This window comes from Eublepharis macularius, chromosome 4 (assembly GCF_028583425.1).
Source record: "Eublepharis macularius isolate TG4126 chromosome 4, MPM_Emac_v1.0, whole genome shotgun sequence".
Lineage (NCBI taxonomy): Eukaryota > Metazoa > Chordata > Lepidosauria > Squamata > Eublepharidae > Eublepharis > Eublepharis macularius.
In genome coordinates, this window is record NC_072793.1 from 3,116,507 (window position 1) to 3,143,506 (window position 27,000).

At 44.0% G+C, this 27,000-nt stretch overlaps 1 protein-coding gene and 1 long non-coding RNA gene across 4 annotated transcripts in view; one reads left to right on the top strand and one right to left on the bottom strand.

The window, feature by feature from the left end:
* The window catches only part of LOC129328190 (uncharacterized), a 73,470-nt gene extending 65,610 nt beyond the window's left edge, over positions 1–7,860 (top strand). The window contains exons 2-4 of the long non-coding RNA XR_008596861.1: positions 4,903–5,030; positions 5,563–5,734; positions 7,577–7,860. This is a non-coding gene — a long non-coding RNA (uncharacterized LOC129328190). The remainder of the gene's footprint in view (positions 1–4,902; positions 5,031–5,562; positions 5,735–7,576) is intronic.
* Positions 1–27,000, bottom strand: part of STXBP4 (syntaxin binding protein 4) — a 251,066-nt gene that overhangs the window by 182,937 nt on the left and 41,129 nt on the right. For 2 of the 3 annotated variants that reach the window (XM_054977055.1, XM_054977052.1), the window contains exons 11-15: positions 22,497–22,572; positions 17,412–17,506; positions 12,866–12,962; positions 11,101–11,210; positions 10,632–10,721 (exon numbers count right to left, since the gene is read on the bottom strand). In XM_054977055.1, the coding sequence (XP_054833030.1) occupies positions 10,632–10,721; positions 11,101–11,210; positions 12,866–12,962; positions 17,412–17,506; positions 22,497–22,572 (468 nt within the window). The remainder of the gene's footprint in view (positions 1–10,631; positions 10,722–11,100; positions 11,211–12,865; positions 12,963–17,411; positions 17,507–22,496; positions 22,573–27,000) is intronic. The other variant, XM_054977054.1, reaches the window with a different exon arrangement.

The window sequence follows — 27,000 nt, forward strand, 5'->3', positions numbered from 1 at the left end:
TACGGAGGCTTCCAGCTGCCCATCCCTGTGTGGAAGCAGCCTGTGTGTGTGTTGTGTCTGCAAACAGCAAATAGTCACAGTTCCATGCTATGCAGATACAGACGGGCAGTGCCAGTTCTGCGATTTTCAGCCTGGTCCTCTAACCGATATCAATTATTTTGCTACACAGCTCTACCAGAGCTAATCAAGACATGTGGTGAGATGAATTGGTCAGCAACACCTTACAGAGACACTTTCAAGAGCAACAGGTAATCAGGTTTGTGTCTTGCAATCGCACACTGTTCTCTGTGGAACAGCCACTGTGTATTGGCTGCATTTTCCTTCCTTTCTGGAAACATGCCTTATGGCCATTAACGCCATCTCTCTTTTGATTTACGGATGGAGCTGTCACAGGAAGAAACAGTGAACGTAAGTTGCTGCAGCACTCTATGCGAAGACGTGCTGGTGCTGTAAAAATGGAGCATGCTTGTTATCCTTTACTGGCATTTCCCTCTTAATGACATCTTGAAAGGGCAAATGGACAGCTTGACGTCATCGCAATCCACATCAATCATGGAGGCCAGAGACAGACTAACCAGCCACTGTTGGAAGTGCCCTAACCTCTACAGTGACTAAACTTCACGGGGGTAGCAATGCAACATAATGAAAGTGCACACGTCCGAAAGGAAAACAGCTCGTTATCCTAGGCCTAATTACTGGGTATAATGCTAAGTTGATTAAATTGTTTACTTCAGTAAAATATAGGCTGTAATTTATCACAGCCATTAAAACATGGAGATTAATTCAGAATGCTGGGAGGGGGAATTCATAGGAACTAACATCCACAAGTGAAGTTTATATGTACACAACCGGCCAGGCTACCTGCTAAAAGGAACACAAAGCTGTGCCAGAAATGGCAGCCCTGGACGGAATTGCCTCCCTCTCCTTCTATAATGTATCATTGGCCCCACATCCGGATCCCCCACCCAGTGACTAAGCAGCAGACAACGATATGGAGCAAGAATGAAGAAGCCAAAGTCTCGTGGTGCTGAGACAAAAGTGAAAGGGGGAGACAACACAGAGGTCCCATTTCTGGCTTTAACCTTTGTTTCTTGTAATATTTTTTGTAATTTTAACTCCCTCCTATGACACTTCTCATCTGGCCATACGGCTCCATAAGTCTAGACTACTATACAATATGCTTTCCATGAGTTAGCCCACAAGACAGCCTTGATATAGAAGCCACAGCTTTTTTACTATTGGCAGGTGGGTGGAGCAGGCATATTACACCTATTTTGTTATCAGTTTCCAGGTTCAATACGAAACACTGGTTGTTATCTACAACAGGGGTTCTCAACTTTTGGAGCCTGTGGGTCCTGTGGAGATCTGACATGGGGTAATGGTTGCAACCACAAAATGGCTGCTGCAGGAGGCAGAACCAACCACAAAATGTCAGGAAGTTAGTTTACGCATAACTCTATAGTAACTGTCTGACATTTTCAGTAGAAGCTCTACTTAACATGATACCTTTTTAAAATGAACATATTGTTTACTAGTATTAACTTGCTTTCCTTCAGTCATATAGAAGGGGAATTTCCATTTACCTTACCGATATATTCCTAAAATTAATGCGTTGCTTTGGAAGTTTATGCTGGGTCATTATCATCTCAGATTTCTTTAAAGGGGATGCAACTTTCAATTAATGGAGGATTTGGTTTTCCTCATCTAAGTTTTTATCATCATGCATATTTGTTAACTTATACAAATTATTGGGATTGCTCCTCTCAGTTGGATTATCCATCTCGGGCTCTCTTGGAGGCTTCTTGCTTGGAGCCACTTTTTAAATGCAATGCATTAGGGCAGGGGTCACCAACATGGTACCCATGGGCACCGTTGCACCCGCTGACACCTTTCCTGGTGCCTGATAAGTATTTTTAGAAAGTGGGTGTAGCCAGGTGGGTCTTTTACCAAAGCAGTTTCTGATTGGCTGGGCAGATTTTTAAAAACACGGCTTTGGTAGAAGCACTTCCACAGCACCAGGATCTTTACTATGTGATTGAAGGTAACTGTAGCCACCATTTTGTGGCTGGCTTTGCCTCCTGCAGTAGCCATATTGTCGCTCTGCCCACCACACAGTATCAGAGCTCCAAATATGCCCACGGGCTCCCAAAGTTTGGAAACCCCTGCATTAGGGTCTACTTGTGAGAAAAGCGATTCCGTTCCTCCCGCAGTTTCTGCAGTTAGGCAGGTAAGGTGCATAATATCATGACATTATCAATTTCTCACATGCTAAACATTACGGCCCACCATATTTAAAAATTGGGAAGAATTCTTTTTTACGGAAGACTTGGACAGGCAAGGGACTTTTTCCTTTAGACCAACTGATAGGTTATGATGATGAGTTTTTGTCATTTTCTCAGCTGAGGTCTTGACGTGATCTGCCAAGTTCTGCTGAATGGCAACATCGACAATTGTGTATGTGCTGGTGTTCAACTACGGCCCGGCAGCTTTGAGTGCTTCAGAATCTCCCCCATTTTTGGAACTCTTATTGAATCAGCACAGAAACTGAAACGTACTATATTTGTCTATAAATAGTTGATGTTGGTCAATAAATAAAACATGCAGAGTCTTAGAGGTGATTGGAACAGTGAGCTAGGTCATCCAGTTCTGTTAAAGCAACGGGATAAGGCTTTAAGCTGTTATGTATCTTAAGCTGCGACTTATTCAGCAAAAATTTTTGTTTACGGTATACTGGACACCAAAGTGCTTTTTAAGTAAAGGATTAAGTACAGTGTCCATTTGTTGGTGTTGTAACTTACAAGATAAGTCTCTTAAGTATATGCTTTGGACATGTCCAGTTATTTGATCCTTTTGGGAGGAAGTCATTATACTAATTGTGTATTACAATACTAATTTATTTTTGATTGCATTGTATTGTGTAACCTATTATATTTTCTATGCAGTAATAACTTTTTCCCAATACACTTGGATCTTTGGGCACGTCCACAAACAAGGAAAGAACGTGCCTGTTTGTCCAAGTTTCCAGCATTTAGAATCTCTACTTACCATACAATAAAAAAGCTTTAATAGAATTAGATACCACGTTGTATAGACTTTATAGGTTTGAAGCTTAATATTTACAGATTTAGAAGTAAATAAATTAGATGACCAAATGCAGTTCCAACGTTCGTCTTGTATAGTACTCTCACAGTCCTTTTGCCACGCTTTTTGCAGGGCAGTGACAGCTGACCATGCTTTTTGATTCAAAAGTTTGTAAACTGGGGATATTAAGCCTCTTACATTATATAAATTATTTTTCATGAGAGTTTCAAATGGTGTCAAAGGTCTGTCCATTAAAGTCTTAATTTCTGTGTTATGTATCGTATTACATGTTTGATGCCACTGATGCCACGGAATCGCAATCTTATATTCCTGCTCAAGTTGGGATTTTGCCTTTGCAGAAAATATCATAAAATCTACCTGCCTTATCGTGTCTCCATATCCTAAAGAATTCTAGAATCTGGTCTGGAGGAAACAAAGTTTGTCCCAAAAATGTCATTATTGGGGAGGTACCTGGGGTTAAGAAGGTCCTATTTTCATCCCAAATTTGCAATGTTATTAACATAAAAGAGTTATTTAAACTATCATCGGGTCTGACTTCTTTTGTTCTGTTTGGCATTCCCTCCCTGACTCTTATCAGTCCTCCTTCCTGTTTGTGAGTTTTTATGTGTTTATATTTGGTTTTATTCATTTTAAATATTTTATATATATTTGTGTTTGAAACACTTCTTAACGTTTGAAATGCTTTTTAATGTTCACCACCTTGGGGAGCTTGAACTGGGTGGAAAGACAGCATAGCAATATTTTGAATAAATAAATATTTACTTATCTTTATCATGTTGTTCTATAATTCTGTCATCTATCTCAGTGAATAAACTAGATGATAAATGCAATAAAATGAAGTAGTGCTACAGGAACGACAAAGTGCTGTGAAAAAAGGGATATTTGATCCTTCCCAAAGAAATGAAGATATCCAAACGGATCAGTTTATTAGGAAGCGGCGGCAACAAGGATTACAAATAAGATTCCCAAGCAACTCTGGATTTCTTGATGAATCAAATGAACTAAAAGTTTTCAAATCTCACAGAGTCAGAGATAACATGGGGGCTAAGATGACAGGAAGTGGATCATTGGACTGCACTCTCTTTCACCAAGCCCCTCTGAATCCTCCCTTCCCGCTTTAAGAAATCCATCACCACACCTAAGCTAGAGTTAATAATCATGGTTAACATTAACTGGGTTCCCTGCTTAACTGGCATGCTTATTCAGGGTCTGAACTTGCTTAAGCAACCTGGGGATCAGGGGCGACTTCATGGGTTTTAGGGGCCTTTCTGGAACGGTCTCCGTGAGCAGTGAAGTCACAGGTGGGTCAAATGGCCGGGAATGAGGAGGACGAAGAGGCTGAGGCGGCTCTGGGAGAGGAGGCTTATTTTATGTATATTATTGGCACTTAACAGAATTTAACAACCCAAATTTAACACTATAGTTACCTTTCATAATGTGTAGTTATGAGGTTTTAAACATATTACCATGGATAAACTCTCATGGTTGTTTCACTACACATCTGACCATGCCTTCAATATTATTCTGTAAATAAATATATATCAATTAAAATAATTATATATAAATAGTTAAATAGATAAAAAGAAGTTTTAGTAAAATGTTTAAATCCCAAATTACCTGGACCAAAATGATACCTATCACTGGAGGTGTAAAGTCTATTTACAGAATAATATTGAAGGTGTTTGTGTACCCAATTTGTAATAAATATTAAATTTTTATACTTTTATAGGTTAGCTTGACCCTGTTTGTTCGTTCTCCTTTTTGGGCTGAGTTTTAAAACCCTTTTCCTTTTGTTTTCAGTATCAGTGGATGACCATGTGGCGGCTTGGCTGATGTCTCGGAGGGATGTGTCCCGGAGGAAGGCTGCTGAAGATGACTGAGCCCGTGCTGAGTGAACCTTCATCGTCCTTGGACATGGAGTCTTTGCTGTAAGGCACCATCGTCTAATGGCCGCCACTGTCCACCTGGAAAGAGACTGATTAGAGACTGGCAGGCCTTTACGTGGGCCTGCATGACATACGAAAAGGGACTTTGATCTTCTAAAGGGTCTTGTTCTGTGAAGCTAATATAATAAACCCTTTTCGTATCTAAGGTGTGCAGTGTATGTTCTGAGTCTGACGTGGGGTTTGGAAAAAAGACTGGTAATGACACAAACCACAATTGTAGCCGACACATATGTAACCTTGCCAGAGGTGTCACCGAAACAGTGGAGGCCATAAGGCCTAGTAGAGTTTGTATAAACAATGCTGACTGACATTTGCAGTGGTAAATTTGGTTGATCAAGGCCCTGATCCTGTTATCCCTCTCTTGGGGGAGAAGTCCCTTATTCAGATTATCGTCCAGCACAGCTCCCATGAATTGAGCCGTTTTAGCAGGAACAACTGCAAGTTTCTTTGGGTTAACTATGAGACCTAGTCGATTATAGGTACTGAGAACTAGTTCTATATGTTCTTTTAACAGGACCTTTGAAGACACTGTAAGAAGCCAATCATCTAAGTAAGGGAAGATGGCACAACCTGTTTCCTAAGAGATGTGATCACCGCAGCCACGCACTTAGTGAAAACACGAGGCACTGTGGAGATACCAAACGACAAAACCTGATCCTGAAATATCCTTCTGTTACACCTAAAACGTAAGAATTTCCTATGAGAAGGATGTATGGCAACATGAAAACAAGCATCTTTGAAGTCCAATCCTGCAAGCCATGCGTCTTGTGGGAGCAGTTGTAGCACCATATCCAGTGTGACCATTCTGAATTTCTTTGTGGTAATAAATCTATTCAGCTCTCTGAGGTCTAGGATAGGTCTGGCACCTCCGTCCTTTTTATCCACTAAAAACATGTTAGAATAAAACCCCCATCTCGAGTCATTCAAGGCCACCTCCTGTATCACACCCTTTTTTGTAACTCTGTTATCTTGGAGAGTAACCTATCAGAAAATGAGCGAGATGAGAAAGTAGAAAGGCTCAAAGGAGGATAGGATTTAAACTCAACTTTATATCCAAACTGAACAATTTTCAGAACCCAACTATCATTGGTAATATCATTGGAAGCTGAATAGAAGGCAGCCAGTCTGTCACCAAACATCATAGGCTGCTCTGCTGCTAGTCAGAAAGACTTTTGTTGCCCCCGAGTATCTTTATTCAAGGAGCTTTGTTGTCCTTGGTGCGGGCGGTTACTGGGTCTCCTCCTCTGGTAGTGCCCCTGTTGAGACTGAGGTAGTTTATACTGCATATAATGAGGATACGCCAGGCATCAATACGACTGTCCCCTATACGGGTGCTGAGGTCGATATTTATAGCGTTGCCATCCTCAGCATCTGCTCTGTATACAATTTAGAGTCCTCATTAGGGGAGATCTGTCCTGTTCCCAAGACTGTCTTGTCTGGTGATGGTTCAGAGACCGGGCTGATGCTCCACTCTCAGTCTGGATCCCATAGTTGGTAAGACAGTGTCAATTCTCGTCTATTGTATGATGCCTTGGAACCGTGAGCTGGTTTGAAAATCTCAAATACCAATGCAATGGAGTATGTTGTATATGGATCACCCAAATCCAGGCCATATCTGGAAGAATGGCAAGACCAGGACCGTCTTGTAGGAGGTAATAGCTGTAGCTGTCTCCCGCTCCCTTTCTCCAAAGTCTGTCAGGGTCAGACCCCTCCGGCAATGCACCCTCTTCTGCTGAAGAGTGATATGAGAGTGAGTGAGAATGAAGTGATGGTGTCCTGGGTCGATCCGATAGCGGGTTCAATTCTCTCAGTTCCAATAACGGTTCCGTATGTCTTGTCTTTCTCTTCGCCTTCTTACAAGGTGGCTCACGGAACTCAGGTGAAGCTGTCTTTGGTTCCACAGCCTTCGGGTCCAGGTCCTTTGGTTCCATCCCTTTTGGTTCTGAACCATTGATATCGCATCTGTCGGATCCAATCCCTTTTAGTTCCACAGTGCGTTCTCCATGTTGCACAGGGTGCTTCTTTTTCTTAAGAGGTGCAGCAACCAGTTCCAACCTCAATGGCGACTTCAAAGGAGGGCGTTTGGCTCATGTTAGATCAGTCAGACTCTGTGTCTCGAGTGTCTGTCAGTGACGGTTCTGATTCGGATCCGATGTTGAGGCTGAAGAGTGGCTCAAGGACTGTCGGATCCAAGCTGGGGACTTAGCCTCTGGACACGTGATGGTACTCGCAGATGCGCCGTCTCCGTCTCTGGAAATGGAGGAGAAGGGCATCTTTTTGGGCACATCAGAAGCCTTCATAGCCCTTTCCTATAGACGAGCTTTGAGTCGAGAGGCTCTTTCTACATTTGCCTTGGGAGTAAATTTTCGCAGGCCTGCACATTACGGCCCTCTCCCAGGCACCCTAGACAGACGGACGACCCGTCCATCTTAGTCATTTTGGTCGCACACATTGTGCACCTTTTGAATAAAGCTGTATCAGCCATTAAATTGGATTTCTGACTGTTCCTTCCTCTCCCTCTTTTTCAGGCCGCATGCGGAAAGCAGAACCTTCTTGGTCGGTGGCAAAGGAACTGAGGAGAGGGGGCGTTGTCTCCTGGTACCGTTAGGCGCAAAAAGCTGCGCATGCGCACTGGAGAGACAAGCACCCCCTAGCAAACTAAAGCTTGAAAAACCTACTGATCAGCAGGCCTGCACACGTGCAGTCCCATGTGAGACTGCACAGAAGATGGACAATGAACGCGCTGTTTGTTATTTTTCATTTATATGAGGGATCCTCTGTCTTTTTAGAAAAGCGTGATGTGCCCCCAGAAGGGAGGTCCTCAGTCTTATGGCGTTTATCAGGAGTCAACACAGTAGACCGCAGCCAGGAATGTCTACGCAGTGCAGTGGCCGAGGCTGCGGTTCTCGTAGCACAGCCAGCTTCGTGTTTGGCTGCAGTTGTTTGCTGTTTGGCCAACCTGGCAGCCTCACCCTGGAGCACACGAACCAGGGATTTTTTGTCCTCAGGTAGATTCATTATGTACACTGAAAGTTGTTCCCAGAGGAACAAGTTGTATGATCCCATAATGGCCTAGTAATTTTGAGATTCGAAAATTCAGGCTGCAGATGAGTATATCTTTCTCCCCAATGAATCCAGTTTATGGCCCTCTTTATCACTCGGTGAGTGGGATCCATATTTATGTTTTGATTGAACTTCCTCCGTGACCAATGAGGATGGTCATGGGTGACTGAATAGAAATACACAGTCTTGCTGCATCAATTTGTAATAACCTGCCACCTTGCGTGATGTGGCTGGGGCGGAGGCCGGCTTCTCCCATACTCCATGAGCTATGTTGAGTAAGTCCTCCACTGCTGGGAAGGTTAATGTTAGCAACCACTTATCCTTTAAAAGAGAGAGATGAGGGTTCACTATGGAAAGAGGTTGTGGGGTGGGACTGACTGGTCCTGTGATCCACTCCCAATCCGTTAACGGTGACTAAAACAGCCCTGACATTTATATCAGCATTGGCTTGTGTGTGTGTGTGTGTGTGTGTGAGAGAGAGACTCCTGCAACTTTGCTGCTCACACACGGCAACTGATGAACGTGCTCTCTGCTGTTCCAACCGCCCCGTCTGATGTACGCACAAATTATTCAGCATCTCTCAGAATGCCTAAATAGCCCTTAAGCGTGGTGCTCCATACTTTCTGACTTCCATCGTTCTACAGCTAGTTAAATATTCTCTCTGAACAGCACATCACCAAAGGCTTACACTCTGATCCAGTAAGACCTGCTGTTAAAAATGATCAGAATTAAAAGCAAGGCAGATGCAAATTAAAAACTCTTCGTCTGTAACAGCTAGCAATGACATTAACTATTGCCACCGAGACACGAAGGACTTATTGTGGAAGTCCTCAGAGAGTTTTATCCTGGGGATATGTCCAGCTGCCATAATCAGAAATGTTCTTTTATTACTCAGCAAATTAAGTCATCCTTCACGCAGTCACACAGGAACAGCGATTATTCCACTAGGTTGGCAGAGCATTACTGAAATCTGAATTATGGGGTGGGAAACGTTCTGCCAGCAGAAAATTAAAGAATGCATATAATAAGTAACAGTTTAAAGTGAGTTCTTTTAAAGTACTTCTATAGGAATAGAAATCGATATATTACTCACTACTGGGAAGCTCATCTCCAAGTGATTGATAAGAAATGGATTTATAAGGTCGGATAATTAAAGATCTACACCTCCTAAACTACTACAGTCCATTCTGTGTTTTGATTATTTTTCAGATCAGTGTTCAAAACTGTAAGGGGGGATGGGCAGGGAGAAGCATAGGAAAAGTTGGGAGTAATTGACAGACAGTAAGAAAAGAATCAGAAACAACTGAACAAAGCTAGGGTTACAGTGTTTAACTGATTAATCATTTTTAACTTCATCTATTAAAAATTAATTGGGAAAAAGATTTTTAAAATATTTTAAGTATTTTAAGATGCAAGTTCTTACAAACCCATGAGTGGGAAGCGCCTTCCTAGAAGAGGCATTCCTCCTTTGCCCTCACCCAGGATGGAATGCCTCTCCTGAAATGCTCCCTGTTGCATCCCAGACAAAAGAAACGCTTCCACCTTCAGAACTATTACTCTGTTGGTATGTAACTGTATGTAGATTTAACTCACTAATCAAAACTTGAAAAATGTATTGTACAGCAAGGCCGTGGTTCGCCGTTTCCACGTAGAAGAAGGTCCCCAGTTCAGTTCCTGGCCTCTCCAGTTATAAAACCAGGGAGCAGGTGCTGTGAAAGACCTCCACCTGAGACCCTGGAGAACTGCTGCTAGTCAAAGTAGGCACTACTAAGCTCGCTAGACTTACGGCTTGATTCCGTCTAAGGCAGCTTCATGTGCCTGTGTGTGGCTCAGCTCTTTTAACTGTGTGACAGCCATAAATAAAACGTATTTATCAGGGAGATCAGGTTTGTAAATAGCCACTTATCTAGTGAACTGGGATGAATAAGAATCCCGCCCTCCAGCAAGCAGGCAGAACCTTGAACAAGACTTGTATCCCCCTCCCACACACACACACACACACACACACCCCTTCCCCGTGTGTGTCAAAAATAAACTAGGGCACGTGCAGAGAGGAAAGCTACCAAAGGGACAAAATGAAAGCGTAACATTGGTGAACTTGTCTTGCATGGCTATGCAAACGCTGCACAAAACCAAGTAAATGTATGCCATCTGAAAGCAGCCACCATTTACAGCCCAATGCTAAAGCCAGCTGTGCCAACAAATACGCGGGTAGAACAGCACATCTGTTCTTTGAAAACCGCCCTAGTGATGAGGAAAAGGACTGATGCAAAAGCTGACTGGTGAACACTTCCTTTCCCCCGACCTAGGAGGGACCAACAGTTGCCAACAGCAGGGCAAGACATTCCCTTATGTTGCCTGAAGCAGCTAATATTTAAAACATCCACAACAAAAACACAAAGTACAACCCCACCCATCTTACATCAAAAGTAATCAGCAGCAAAAGAAAGGCCAGAACCAAAGCCAAGCAAACTGGAGCAGAGCAAATCCCGTTCCAGGCAGTGTAAGGAGATTCCTTACCTTCAATTTACATATTTCTTTTAAAGCTTCATTTCTCTCTTTCCGAAGTCCCTCCACCTCATCTGTTTCCAAAGGCTCGTGAGATACAAACTGTATGCATTGAAACAGAGAGGGGGAAAATTACGGCCATATGCTCATGAAAAACAACATAATAGAAAAATAACTTTCACGATGCAACCTACCAGACAATGGCACACATTATTTCACTTGAGCGCAATCATGCCCCCCCCTCCCCCCGTCTCCCCACTGACACCACAATGAAATCGTACTACCAGCTGGGACAGGATGTCTGTGCATCAGGCTCTATGGGGCAGGTTGCTTGTAAGCCCATGGTGGGGCTGGAGTCATTCAAGCTACATTTAAATGTGTGTTATAACAAGTACTGCAAAAGCCTTCAGCAAATTAAGCCTCGTTAATGACTGTAATGGTTATATTCTGGACAGCCCCAGCACAAGATCACGTTATTTACCTGTGAAACTAATCTGCCAATTTCACTTGGGCTAAACACGGTGGGTCCTCCGGCACCCTCTGCCCCATCCAACTGCAAGGAGAATAGATTTCTTGCCACCTGAACGAAATCTAAAACAGAGCTTAAATTGCAAGTCATTTGCAAAAGAATCCATTTTTATTCTCACCCACTCCTCTCTACCAGTTTAACATTTAAATCTTTGATTCTCAGTGTCCTAAGCTGTATCCGTTTCCAAAAAAAACAACAACAAACCATGGATGTAAACTGAATATCTGGACCAAAAATGTGAAGACTTACAAGTGAGAATAAGTTTTTTAAAAAATCGACTAACTTCATCCATTATTATTCTAACTTATTACAACCCAACTTTTCCTAACAGAAATGCATACATTTCTTTGCTAGCGACACCAGTTATTTGTGGTTACAAAATAAATAACAAATTTAAATGTAATTGTGCTGCTTTAACACTGAGGCTGGACCAAACGATGGACATAGGGATGCTGTTCTATCCATGCCTACATTGGAGCACAGAACTGCCGTCTCTGCAGTGCAGTTTCAAGCAGCCCATAAGACCAAATAAGATTCCACACCGGGGGGGGGGGTATTTCCCTGTGTGGGTGGCAGGAAGCAGGTAGCAAGAATTCATTCATACATAAGTAAAAGGCATCCAGGTGATGTCACATAAATTTGGACTCCAAGTTGTCTAGCTCCTGTCCCCTCCACGCTTAAACTGGAGAAAATAAAATCTCATTTTCTCCAGTTTAAAGAGACAACTGCAGGGCGGCTGCAGGCAGAGCATCCATCTGAATGCTCCACTTGCAGCCTCCATGGGGAAGGAGGACAAATTAAATTCTATTTTCAAAATGGCACAAAGCAACTCATTGGTGCATGTTGTTCTCTCCCCTTCTTCAGCCCTTTAAAGGGCATTTTTTTCTTTCCCGCCTTAGCTGTACTGTAGCGTTACTTCCTGGCTCAGTCGGAAGAGGAAAGGGAGCGGGTTTCCAGGCCAGTGAAATCAACATTGTGCCTGTGAATTTGCACAGGTTCAACAGGGGAAAGGAGCAGGGGCTGCAATGAGCACAGAGGCAATGGCTGTGAGCAGACGGCGCTCCAGCCAATTCCCACCTGCTTGCCGCTGCCGTCGTGACACGCAAGTGTTTTTGCCCCCTGTATAGATGTATCCCAAGGTGAAAATAGAATGATGGGGCTTTTGCAGAAACAGAGATAAACATTAAAGTAAAATGCCTGCTGCACTTCCAAAGCAGCTGTAGTGTACATAATAAAGGGAAAGGGAAGCTCTAACAGACGTTCATGAGCTCTGCACCATGGAGACATTTGTTAGTCAAGTTGCTGCTACTTTGAACTAATTCTTTAAGTTCTAATTAACAGTCAGCCAATCAATTCTTGCTTAGCAATCCCTATCTAACAATAATTCATCTTTTCAGTCTTCTTGTCCACTCATTCTTTTTCTTAACTACACCTTATGTTGCAATCAGGGCACAAAAGCAGCTAAATTTTTAACCTGGAAATCATTCAAAGCCTGCCACATAGTAGGCATGAGGAAAAAGAAAAAAGAAGCCAGCCAAACATGGAACTCCTCGTATTACAATGAGGGACCCAATCTATTGTTACATGGGATGTTCTATCAAACTTCACTCCCTTTTATTATCCTAACAAAAGCGGCTTAGAAGGGTTCAATATAGAAGGTGTATGCAAAAAAACCACCCTTTGTTCCATTTTGCTTGAACTCTCTTCTAATAATTACCTCCAAACGACACTGTTCCTTTAGAATCCTTTGGTAGCTGCTGCCGTAGGACTTCTTGCTGCTCTTCTGTAGGATGAATCCCAAGGTAATTCAGTGCCTACAAGAATTCATTCATACATTTAGAGAGTCTTCTTAAAACCTTAAAAAGAGTCCAGTAGCACCTTTAAGACTAACCAATTTTATTATAGCATAAGCTTTCGAGAATCAAGTTCTCTTCATCAGATGCCTGATCTGATGAAGAGAACTTGATTCTCGAAAGCTTATGCTATAATAAAATTGGTTAGTCTTAAAGGTGCTACTGGACTCTTTTTGATTTTGCTACTACAGACTAACACGGCTAACTCCTCTGGTTCTTAAAACCTTGGTTTTGAAATACTAAATCTTGCTCAAACAAGACCTGCTTTCAAAGACAGGAAGCTCAGGTCCTGAATTCTCATGGGATAAAGGCACCCTGGGCATTCTCCGTTGAATGATGCCCCCTGGACACAGGAAGCGGCCTCACACGGAACGAGGGCGCTGGTCCCGTCCAGCTCAGTCCAGCCTGTTCCGACTGACTGCAGGTCTCAGGCATAGAAAGGTCTCTGCAACACCTGCCCCTTGAAATCTTTTGTGAGGAGGTGTCAGGGACTGAACCTGGGGTCTCTCTGCACGCAAGGCACGTGTTTCTGCTATTTGCCTCACAGTCCCTTCAGACCACAGGCAGGAGATTGTATGTTTCAATATTCCCTCACGTAAAAAAATGTGGGAAAGCAGTATGTCAGAAAGCCTTTTCCCTCTATCAAGAAGAAGGTGAGGAAATTGATGGATTTAGGGAGCCTACACTCTGTTGCTCTCCTCTTCTTAACACAGCACGATGGTTGTACGTGGGGATTCTTCAAGGCACACTCCTTTGCCTTTAAGAAGCGGGGAATCTTCATTTGCACATGCTTTACGATGACCCAAACTGTCCCTCTACTGATGGGAATGAGGTGGCATGCAAATGCCAAAGCTCTGGGTGGGGAAACTGAGCAGCACACAGTGCCCTGGGCTGGAGTGCAGAGACTTGGAAACTTTTGACGGAAGAAGGGAGGGACGTGTATGCAGAATGCCCTGCCCAACCTCATTCATTTCTGCGCCCTGATAACCAATACCGTATTTTGGCTGTTCTGCCTATATTTTCACACAAGGAAGGAATTGGGGAACTTTCCGAAAACAACAGGAATGTATATGGCTCTTTAAACATGATTCGTTTCATGCATAAGGAATGTACAGCAGTGATGGGCGGACTGCATTCATTCTTGACGGGTGGGACTATCGCCTATTAAAGTGGCATAAGCGTATTTGGCAAACGACACACGGAACTGACTGAAAACCATTTTCTAGCACCCTAACACAGATTTGGAAAGAAATACACAGCTTTACTTTGAAATATGATTCTTTGGACTGTGGAAGCACTTGGCCTCCTACAATGAATGAATGATACACAAAAATTCTGAACGTCTGAAGCCAGTTCTTCAAACATGGATGTTGTTGAGCACAAAAAAGAGTTAAGTTATCTTTAAGTAGACAGTCCACGGCAGGTTTCCCCCATTTCTCGATAGTATTGAAAAGGGAGAGGGATGGTGTCTCCTGAACACGGAAATAAGATCCTTTTTCCACAAGGCGCAGTTATGGGGGGCGGGGGGAAAGCCAATCACAAAGAGGAAAAAAAACGGCAACAAAAAAGCCTGGCAAAAGGGATACTAAGGAGCCCCAAACATTTTCTTTTTAAAAACAAAAACAAAAAAAGGCCAGCAGTCCGTGGAATGTGCAAATGGGGGAAATACAGACATTCTTCTTGCCTAAATTCTGTCTTCTTTCCTACTTCTCTCCAGTTTGGGTCCAAAGCTTCACAGTACCACTATTATCAGCCACTATATGACTATCCAAGGGGGCCAGGACACAATCCTCCCACATGAGGATGTCTTACTTATCCAAGTGTTACCCTGACAGCATGAACCACACAGTCGTACTAGGAAAAATCCCAAGCTCAGAGTAATAAAACGACTTATTACAAAAGAAGTAAGAACTTAGATGGCTTGAGCTCAAAGCCTAGTTCAGGAAAACTGGCACCTCACATCTTCAGCTTTAATACTGTGAACTTATTGCAGTCTTCAGATCTGCCACTCTCCTAAGTAGCAGCTGTGTCTGAAGAAGCCACTTGCACCCACTCCACCCTTGAAGCTGCCGCCTCATGTGGAGTTAACCCCTTGGTCCTTCCAGGTCAGGGGCTGGCAGCAGCTCTTCCCATCACCTGCTGCCACCGGGACTTTCTATCTGCAGATGCTGAGACTGAGCCTAGGATCTTCTGCATGCAAAGCAGACCCTCTGCTACTGCGCCACGACCCCTCACCTCTAGCTGTTGACCAGTGAGCCGGAGGCATATGCAGGTACGCGGCAGAAACTTTTTTAGTCAGACATTTCTGTGGTTATTGTTAAAGCTTCTCTTCTGCCCAGAAGCCCATCCTTCAACTTACAAGAAGGAACCAGCTTCTTTGCCTGTAACCCTTCTTCCACTGGACACAGGTGAAGAAAGCAGACTATGGAACAGCTCCTCATGTAAGCAGAGCCCTTCCCACAATCCTCCACACCATCATCATACTGGGCAAGCCACGTCAACACTGAGCATGCTCCACCATACCTATGCTATTTACTCCAAGCAAAAAGGATCCTTCTCTTTCCCACGGGACCCCCAGCCAAGCTCCTCCCTCCCAGGCCTGCTGGGAGAGGCAGTCTGCACATTAGAGGTCCACCCCGCACAGCGGCCGTATGAAACGCGGAGGGCTCTGCTTGACATCCAATGAGGAATTGCTCCTCAAACTTCATGCCCTTCGGGGTGGGCGGGAATAGTGGAAGAGCACTGATGACAACCGTTGGAAAATCAGAGCAAGACACTTTAACAGTTAAGGGGACTAACTGCACATTGCGCCAACAGTTTAGTCATTTCTTTAGTCCTATCAGCATGTAAACTTTCCACACACAGTTCTCAGTACGCAGGTCTCTTTCCCCCTCTTTGTGAAGGCTTAAGCTGAGTCCAATGAACTCCTGTACTTGGCAATTAAGACCATTTCATACGGCAACCACAAAATGCTGACACATGTTGGTCAAACAGGGACCCTTCCAGTTATTTTGGCTGGAGACAGTAATATACTGTGAATTTAGATATTGTTGGAAATAAACTAACTTGGCTATACTATATTTTTTAAAATGAAATAATGAGACATTTGTATATAAATACAAAATCAGCAACAATAAAGTACCATTTATTACTAGATAAACAGCAGCCAGTACAATACAGTTTGTGTGTGTGGAAGGGGGAACAAATCAATATGTTGCATATAGAAGTAATTGCAAGGTACCAATTTGTTACTGTGACACAATCTTTAAAAGAACTTTGTTAAAGAACCAATGATATATTGTACAACTACCAAATGTAAAAGAATAGTTCATACAGATAACATAAGGACTCAGAAAATATAACTTTACCTCTCCGCCAAGATTGGGGTATCCTGTGATAATGAAATAAAACTTGCTCTAACTGACTCTTTCCTCTTCCAATGTATTTTCCCCCTGTTGTTCATTTTTATTTATAAAATTAAACATAGTGTAGTATAAGAAGCCCCGTGGCACAGAGCGATGAGCTGCAGTACTGCAGCTCAAGCTCTGCTCACGACCTGAGTTCAATCCTGGCGGAAGCCACTGGATTCAGGTAGCCGGCTCAAGGTTGACTCAGCCTTCCATGCTTCCAAGGTCGGTAAAATGAGTACCAGTTTCCTGGGGGTAAAGTGTGGATGACTGGGGAAGGCAATGGCAAACCACCCTCATAACAAAAAGTCTGCCAAGAAAATGTGATGTGACACCACCACCCCTTGGGTCAGTAATGACTCAGTGCTTGCACCTTTACCTTTTTTACCTATAGCACAGTGCAGTGCAGTGCAGTGCAACCTGAAGCAGAGTTACGCCCTTCTAAGCCCACTGGCTTCAACAGAAGGGTAAGCATCTCTGCTGGCTGTAGGCTCCTGGGCCTCATTCTCAGCCTACCCTAGTTTACAGAGATGTCGTGAGGATAAAATGTAAGGAGGAGGAGAGAACCATGTATGTTGGCCTGTACTTACTTGGTGGAAGGGCAGAATATGGAATAGAGTGTTAAACCATTAGATGTATTTACATTTCCCATCAGCAGAATGGAACTTTCCTGCCTCTCTCCTCCCAATGAATCCCACTGATCTCCGTGAAATGCTGCTCATGGGGGAGGGCGGACTCTAAGGAACGGCACAGGGGCTCTGTGGCAGGAAGTGGGAAATGCCCATTTAGCTTGGATCCAACCAGACTGTTTCAATACTTAGGAAATAATTTCATCAGGCATAAATGCAGATTCTACATTTAAAAAATACACCAAAGACTGATGACTAAAATATTTACACATGCAGGATATTGCTTTCAATTCGAAGTAACATAAAACAGGTGCTTTAGCAATCTCTCTCCTGATTATGGAATGAACAATGAAAAATAAGACAGGGATATTTACCATCTCTAGTTTATCTGCTTGGAGACGAACTGAAGGGTTGAGGGAAATCTTCCTTCTTTGCGGTCCATAATCATCACTCCAGGTGGGGCCAGAGGCTACGAGACAACAGGTTGCACGTTAATTGGAAATTTAATTGGAATGTATTCCGCACGAAGGATGTGTTCTGCACTCCTGCTGTTCAAACAACAGAGACTAGTCCTCTGAATCCCAGAATTAACTACATAGTGTATTATTACTTTTTGTCCCTTAAATATTAAGCAGCACACTATTAACATGTTTATTAAAGCTCTCAGATAGAAACTTATGAACCACTAGAAGCTGATGAATCACTGGTTAGACTCCGTTGTATTCATTCATCAATATCTGCCCGAAGGAAAAGCGAAAAAGGAGGAGGTGTAATTGGCAGAGGTGCTAAGAACAAGCAGGTATGGTTGCAACGTAAAAGGCCATATGATGAGAAAGGCACATGGCTTAGACTTGTAACATCGTTTTCCAGAAAAAGAAAATCTAAAGAAGAAACAGAAAAATGCATTTATAAAATCCCTGGAGTTGTTCATCATTTGTAAAGCTCCAGGCTGTGATTCAGGGTTTTGTGATAAATCCAGAGGAGTTAGCCGTGTTCGTCTGCAGAAGCAAAATAGCAAAGAGTCCAGCAGCACCTTTAAGACTTAACCAACTTTACTGTAGCATAAGCTTTCGAGAACCACAGCTCTCTTCGTCAGAAGCATGGAGGGTAAGAAGAAACTGGCCAGAGATATATAGGTGGTGAGGGGAGGGGGGAGTTGATGCAAATCTGATAATGAGATCAGTTTGCTTCTGTTAATGAAATCAGTTACTTCTGATAATGAGATAACCATTCATAATCTTTATTCAAGTCTGACTGAGTCAAATTTACATATGAATTCCAATTCAGCAGCTTCCCGTTGGATTTTGTTTTTGAAAGGTTTCTGTTGAACTACGGTGAACTTTAAGTCTTTGATGGAATGTCCTGGTAGATTGAAGAGTTCTCCCACTGGTTTCTGGATGTTGCCATTTTTAATGTCAGATTTGTGTCCATTTATTCTTTTGCGCAGAGGTTGGCTGGTTTGTCCAATGTACAGAGCAGGTGGACATTGTTGGCACATGAGGGCATATATCAGATTGGAAGATGAGCAGCTGTAAGAGCCAGAGACAGTGTAGTTGGCGCCGTTGGGTCCTGCAATCGTATTTCCTGGAGGCAGAGCTGGCATCTGGGTCTGCTGCAGGTTTCCGTCCCCTCTCATAGCAGAAGTCTGTCCCTTAGGGTCTGTGAGGGACTCCCTCTTTGAAATCCTTTGGGACCAACTGGAAGGAGACCCTCTGAGTTACAACTAACTGGTGATACGGAGAGGGTTTTAATGTGGCTTTGGTGAAATCTGTTCTCTCTCCTTTGGTGTTATATGCTGTTTTACTCTCAATTTTTAATCTATTTTCATTATCTGTAATTTACTTTAACATATTGTATGGTAAAATGCCTTGGGGCCATATTTGGTAAAAAGGTTGTCTAGAAATGCACTAAATAAATCAAATGTACAGCTGGACTTGGTGATCACTTGGTGATCCAGGAAGAGCACATCCATGAAAGCGTTCGTTTTATCACCCAAGTGCCTATCAAGGGAATGTTCTTTTGGGAAAAAATCGGCAAAAGGCAAGGGACGAGGGGCTACGAACAGAGGGCTGCTTCTCTCCTGCTCATTCATCCAAGGCATGACCTGCTACCCGTTGACCCTTGCAAACAGTACCTTGTTTTCCCTGTTCCCCAACTCCAAAGACTTTTGTTATTCTCTCTGGCAATGTCCATTCTTCTACGGTCATAGATCCAGAGGAGTTAGCCGTCTTAGTCTGTAGTAGCAAAATCGAAAAGAGTCCAGTAGCACCTTGAAGACTAACCAACTTCATTGTAGCATAAGCTTTTGAGAACCACAGCTCTCTTCATCAGATGCAGCAGACGAAGAGAGTTGTGGTTCTCGAAAGCTTATGCTACAATGAAGTTGGTTAGTCTTAAAGGTGCTACTGGATTCTTTACTATTTTGCATTCTTCTATGGACATTGAAGGCAGCAGCAACCATCACCAGAAAACCAGAACACAAGCTGAAGGCATTACAACCGTGTGCATTAGGCAGGATATATAAAGAGAGTTTCAAATGCCACAGTTCTTAATGATGACATCATATTTGGGTCCAAGCGGTTCATGATTTTGAACTGCGGAAAATAACCATGAGCTGGACCAAAGACACCCAGACGGCAGGACAATTCGGCTGACGGGAAGGCTTGTGGCAATCCGTTCATGAAGGATTCAGGGGATCACGTGGACTTGGTGCTTGTTTTTGCTTTCCGTTCATGCTTAGGACTCTTGCGCGTGTTATGCTTTACGAGATGCTAAGTGAACGGCATTTGTGGAGAAAAGCTGCACCGAAAGGAGTCAGAACGACCTTTGGGAATCCAGTCTCTCTCACCACAAATACCCCTGGAGAAGAAATTCCTGCATATTAATGGAAATCAGCAAGGAGAAGTCAGACGAGCGGATGATAGGTATGGAACGTACTGAGAAGCTCTGGAGGAGGGGTTAGCTTCAGGTCTGCAAAAAACAGGGAGGACGTTCATTGGGGGGGGGGGTTTGCAAGGAATAAAGGAGCTGGGAAAGGGGGGGGGTAAGATTTTGTGCAGTTCAGTCTTATGCGGTGCTCCTCCAACCTAAGTCCAGTGGAACTAATGGACTTAGATTGGAATCCCTTTGCCTTGGACTGGCACCAATACACAAAACGCCCAGGCAACCTCCCTTCTTAACTTGCATCTGATCAATGGTACCTGCATCTTAATGCACCTCCATCCCACACAGCCTTTAGCCAAAACCACAGGACACACAGCATAATTTAAACTGTATTTCTTCAAAAGAAAGACCAGTGGTTGTCCTTACCCCCATAGGCAAAATTGTTTGAGGGGAATGTAGTTGGTTGTGTTGATTTCTGTAACTCTGACGTTGAGAAACATTAATTTAATGTACTGGATTTATACTCCGCCCTCCCCACATCAGCGGGCTCAGGGCGGATCTATACATCATATACATCAAGTGGCCCCCTATACAGATCCTTTGCACTGCAAATTGGGGATACCTGGGTGCTAAAACAGATGTTCCTGCAACCTCGTGGAACACTCCAGGGCTGCAGAAAAATCTTCAAAGTTAGAAAAACACATTGAGGGTTTATCGCCTCACAACAAGGATGTGCCCTCTCTGCCCACAGGGGCTACTTCCACACAGACACCTCACACCTATTTTTTTTAAAAAAATACTTTGGTAAGCATGAAAACAAAAGTGAAACCTTTTAATACATCTATAATACATAGGCCCAATCTTGCGTCACAGCTCACTTCTTCCTAAGCCATGCCTGCCGCTGCCTTCCATGCTGCTGCCACCAGGGTTGCTGCCAGCATCTCGGGGGCTCCCCTTGGTTGTGTGGGCACCGAACTGGCCCAGCAAGACAAGCAAAGCCGTTCGAGTGCTGTTCTTCGGTATGCATGCAGCAGATTCCCTGCTATAAACGTCAATTATCTGCCATCAAAATGCTGCATATTGCAAAGGACACTTGCTGTGTTCCAGAGGAAGTTCTCGATTCACAGAAGGCACCAGCCAGGCCTGACGAACTTGTGTAAACTAAGGCTCTACTATCTTGGAAGCCCCCAGCGGTCCATAGTAGGATCAGTAGCGGTGCAAAGGTAAGTCCTTCATGGAACCTGGTCCGCCATTACTGATCTTCTGATTGAAGAGGCCCTCTGCAAGCTTCCTACGAACTAGACATGGGCACGAATCAAAATACAAAGCAAATTTCGTCACAAAACAAGCCATTTTGTGTGTCACAAAACAGTTTGTGGGGCCACGGTTATCACAAAATTATCACAGAATTCATGACTTTCTGGCCTGTTTCATTAGTTTCATGAACAATTCATAATTGCAGACAGGCTGGTGCCAATCCATTGATTCCCTAGGCAACAATGGGCCCAGACCTTTTGTTGCCATTGGAAACCCCAATCATAGCCCACTTACCCTTTTGGCAGTTCTCCTAGCCATCTGGAGAGCTTCCATTCTGCCCTATACAGCCAGGAGCTGGCGGGGTCAATCCCCTAGGCAACCAAGGAGGTGGGCCTTCTGTAGCCAAGGGCACACCAATCTCACCCCTCCAAACCCTGTTAGGCAGGTCTGTCAGCCAACCACAGACCTCTTGTTCTGCTCTATGTCAGCATTTTTTATAAAAGGTACCTCTCTCTCTGTCTCGTGTTTCAGTCCCAGGAGACAGAGGGAGAGGGAGGAGGACCTGCTGCTGGGATTAGAGTGAGAGAATATGGATTTGGGATTGTGCTTTTGGCTGCTGCTGTTTCAAAAGAGACCGAAAGAAGCCTCTTATTTCCAGCTCTTGGCCTTGCTGTGGGAAGGTCTTTGGGTGAGAGTGCCTTTTTTCCTCCACCCCACCCGACCCTAGTCTCAGGCCTTAGCCTGGCTCTGGGCCCTGGGGCCTTGGCCTCCCCTTTTTTTATTTGCTTGTCTTTATGTCTTCTAAATTCTTTTCCTGCTCTTTTGAGGGCTCACACTCGTGCTGTTTCCTTGTTTCCTTTGGTTTTGGTTTAGACTGAAGTCTCCCTGTGAATTTGGCACCTCTAGGTATGAAGGGGGCCGTTGAAATGCCGCCGGTTCTGACGAATCACGAAACTAATGAATCGTTTGGGCAAACATGTCAATTTCATGAAATTTCATAATTCGCGATTCGTGGACCACGACAAAACATGAAACTCTCGTTTCATTTTTTTCCCATTTCGTGCCCATATCTACTACGAACTCCAGCTTGCCAGGAACATACTCTGAAACCGTGCCAATCCTGTCCTAAAGCAGTATATGTTACAAGCAAGGATCTGTGTTTGATAGAATAGCTTGTATAATGGAAGGAACTGCTGGGACAGCTGTTCATTTCAGTCTTTCACTCGCCAACAGAAAGGAGAAGGGGAGGAAATGCATTTTAATATTCATGTGAAAAAAGCAATAGTAAAAAAATGTGAAGCAAATGAATAAGCATTTACCGCCAGCAGTTCCAACGGCAGTATTGTTGTTGGCAGAAGCTGTCGAAGATTTATCTCTCGCCTTGCATTCAGCCTTCTTCCATGAAAGAAAAACACAAATAATGAAGCTGTATTTGCTAAAGTAGGAGAAGGACCTGTCCAAGAACATGTGTCAACATTATTTAAAAAACAAAAAAGCTGATAAAAGAAACTTTCCCAGGTGATACCTAAAGAGCAAAGATGCAGCACAGCAACAGCTTGTGGTATAAAGCCAGATGGTAACCGTGGTAACTTTAGCCCACCAATGGGCTGAGCAGCCTGTTCTGAAGGGTTGATCAGTGTTGATAGGGCTTTTTTTCTGGGAAAAGAGATGGTGGAACTCAGTGCGTGGCCCTCGGAGAAAATGGTCACATGGCTGGTGGCCCCGCCCCCTGATCTCCAGACAGAGGGGAGTTGAGATTGCCCTCCGCGCTGCTCAGCGGTGCAGAGGGCAATCTCAACTCCCCTCTGTCTGGAGATCAGGGGGCGGGGCCACCGGCCATGTGACCATTTTCAAGAGGTTCTGGAATTCCGTTCCACCGTGTTCCTGCTGAAAAAAAGCCCTGCGTGTTGACCCTTTCTTAGGCATTACCAGCTCATTGCCGCGCTCACCAAGATTTCTCTTTTGTTTGCTCAACTCACTTCTAGGAAAATAATCCCTCCCACATCATGTGATGCACCAATGTGGCCATGCTGGAAGAAACAGAGTTAAGAAGAGCAGCTAGGAAAAGAAGCTGCTCAACACCAGAGCAAGCCCAACGCAACTTACTCTGAAGCTGCCCAGCTGAACAGAAACCACAAAAAAAAGGGGGGGGGACGTGTTCCCTCAAATATTTGGGCAAGCTTAAGAACGATATGATTAGTAAATGGGGCTGCCCTGAGTCCAGGCCTGTAGTCAAGACATTCACTCTAATCAGCCACCAAATTGCAAGGTTAGAAACGGCTTTGACAGATTTAACCATGTTCTGTCTTCGCAATCTGGTGAGGTTTACATCTGGTATGTTCAGACAGAGTTGGTTTCGGGGTTGGCTCCAAGAATAAGAGTTTCAAAACAGGTTACACTCAGCATTTACTGAACAAAGTCCCTGGAACTGTTAACCAGGCAACGGGTAACTTGTCCGAATTGCCACCTTCAGGACAAACATGGAAGTATTGATAAATTCACTGTTTTATGACATCTTCTTAAGAATTTATAAGTCTACAGCGGCTTCTAAAGAAACCTGTTAGATTATTTTACAAGCCTATCTCAGTTATGTCCAAGAACACAGGGCAAAAAAAGTCTAAAGGCAGAGATTCTCAAATCCAACTTTGCCAATGTATTAATTCTGATGTTTTCCTTTCTTTCCTTGTCTTCTGTCTTGGAAAGAACCCATGCACTCCTAACGCTGCTGGAAATTCATTTTGTTTAATTAGACTAACAGCCCAGCCCATCCATCAGTGAGAGGTAGGTAACAAAAGGGAAAAAAGAGACTACGGTAACAGTTATTTAAAGCGCGATCCTAAGCAGATCTAATCAGAAGAGAGTCCCATGTTCTTCAATGTGACAGACTCCCAGGAAAGTGTTTGAGGTTCGCAGCTTTAGTTGATTGGTCAGTTAATCTGCATGCCACTTTTTGACCCTAGCTAGGGACCCCCAAGGCAGCTTACAACAATATATTAAAATATTCAAAAGCACAAAGGGCACAATAAACCCGCACTAACACTTAGAATATAGAATCATAGAATCATAGAGTTGGAAGGGGCCATACAGACCATCTAGTCCAACCCCCTGCCCAGTGCAGGATCAGCCTAAAGCATCTCTGACAAGGATTCATCCAGCCTCTTCTTGAAAACTGCCAGTGAGGGGGAGCTCACCACCTCCCTAGGCAGCTGATTCCACTTTTAAACTACTCTGACCGTGAAAAAGTTTTTCCTAATATCCAGCCGGTACCTTTGTGCATGTAGTTTTAGCCCATTGCTTCGCGTCCTACCCTCTGCTGCCAACTAGAACAGCTCCCTGCCCTCCTCCAAATGACAGCCTTTCAAATATTTAAAGAGAGCAATCATGTCCCCCCTCAACCTCCTTTTCTCCAAACGAAACATTCCCAAGGCCCTCAGCCGTTCCTCGTAGGGCTCAGTCTCCAGACCCCTGATCATCCTCGTCACTCTCCTCTGTACCCTCTCGATTTTGTCCACATCCTTTTTGAAGTGAGGCCTCCAGAACTGCACACAGTACTCCAGGTGCGGCCTGACCAAGGCAGTATAGAGAGGGGCTATGACCTCCTGTGATTTCGATGCTATGGCCCCTTTGATACAACCCAGGATTGAATTAGCCTTTTTTGCCACCGCATCACACTGACTGCTCATATTCAGTTTACAATCCACTCTTACCCCAAGATCCCTTTCGCATATACTACTGCCCAGAAGTGTATCCCCCATCCAGTATTTGTGCTTCTCATTTTTGTGGCCCAGATGTAATACTGTGCACTTGTCTTTGTTGAATTGCATCCTATTCACAGCTGCCCACTTCTCCAGAGTATTCAGGTCTTGTTGCATTTTAATTCTATCTTCTTGGGTGTTTGCTACCGCTCCCAATTTGGTATCATCAGCAAATTTAATGAGCAGCCCTTCCACTCCTTCATCCAGATCATTGATAAAAATATTGAAAAGTACCGGGCCCAAAACCGAGCCCTGCGGCACCCCACTGGACACCTCCCTCCAATCTGATGAAATGCTGTTGACCACCACTCTTTGAGTGCAGTCCTCCAACCAGTTCCCTATCCACCAAACTGTCCTATAGTCTACTCCACAGTCTTCCAGTTTGCCCGTCAGCATGTCATGGGGGACCTTATCAAAAGCTTTACTGAAATCCAGATAAATCACGTCAACAGAGTCCCCCCGATCCGGCAAGCTGGTCACTCGATCAAAGAAGGAAACCAGGTTGGTCTGGCAGGATCTGTTAGGATCAAAACCATGCTGACTTCCCCGGATCACTGAGCAGTCCTTCAGATGCTTACAGATTGATCCCTTTAAAATCTGTTCTAAAATCTTCCCAAATGCTTTTGTATATGCACTCAAAGCCCAGTGTGAAGACCCATTAGAAGGGGAGAGGGCTTGAACAAAACTCATCAGACGGGGCCAGAACTGTAAGGGAATATGCTTCTGAATTTAGACAATTAGCCTCCAAAGTTCAGGGCTACCATGAAGAAGTAAAAATTGAACTTTTCCAAAACAGATTGAATGCTGACCTGCTAGATCAAGCACTAATGCAAGATGACCCACAAACCCTGTTAGGATGGATCCAATTGGCATGTGAGGTTGAAAATAGAACCCAAGTAGTGAAACTTGTTAGAATTCAGCAGCATGCTGGGACGAGGAGACCGACCACTGCAGGCAGGGGCTGTACCTCGCTAGGTCCAAAAGCCCCTATCTCCGTAACTGGGAGAGCATTATGATGGTGACAAGGACTATGTTTAAAATGTGGGGGCACGGGACACTTTGCAGCACAATGCCCTGTAAAGCTGGCACAAGGGGGGAGAGGCCGAAGAGTACCCTGCAGGGCCCCCAAAGCCACCTAGTTGGGAAGTGCCTCCAAAGCGTGGAAAGCTGGAGACTGGCTTGGATGCTGATGAGAGTCCCAGAAATACTGAGGCCGTTGACCACCACTCTTTGAGTGCGGTCCTCCAGCCAGTTCCCTATCCACCGAACTGTCCTATAGTCTACTCCACAGTCTTCCAGTTTGCCCATCAGAATGTCATGGGGGACCTTATCAAAAGCTTTACTGAAATCCAGATAAATCACGTCAACAGAGTTCCCCCGATCCAGCAAGCTGGTCACTCGATCAAAGAAGGAAACCAGGTTGGTCTGGCAGAATCTGTTAGGAACAAAACCTTCCCTAGGAACAAAAACTTCCCTAGGAGTAAGCCCTATTGAACTGACTGAAGTAGGATTCGGAGTGCCATCTTAACTAGCATTGCACACTTCTAAATCCACTGACGTTAATGGACTTCGAAGCATATAACTTTGCTTAGGGTGGCACTGCAAGAGAAGAATATAACGCAACAAATTCAACTCAGTGAACAGACATGTCTCCAGCTGATACACGTGGCCAATGCTGGGTTTTCCTTCTATAAAGAGCACATTTTTCATGTACTGCCTTGTTCTGGGAACCTTAGTATAATCACTATACTATTTCCACTATACTATTTTCCTTTTTCCATCTTAAGATTCAGGGAAGTGTACAGGCACTGAGGAAGGCCAGATGAAGCGCAACAAACCAGACACAAGAAATTTAAAATTCCACCCCCCCCCAACATATTTGGATTAGAGAAGAGTTCTTTGTAGCCTGAAAACTGGCACAGTTCAAAAAACTACTTTGAACACCAGAAATACAACTGCGCTTTGGAATCAATGCAGCCACTAATCTTAGACACAATTTAGAATGAGTTTTCTTAATGGTTATGGGCAGGAATGCTGAATATTATTAACGCACCCAAGTAAGTCCAGG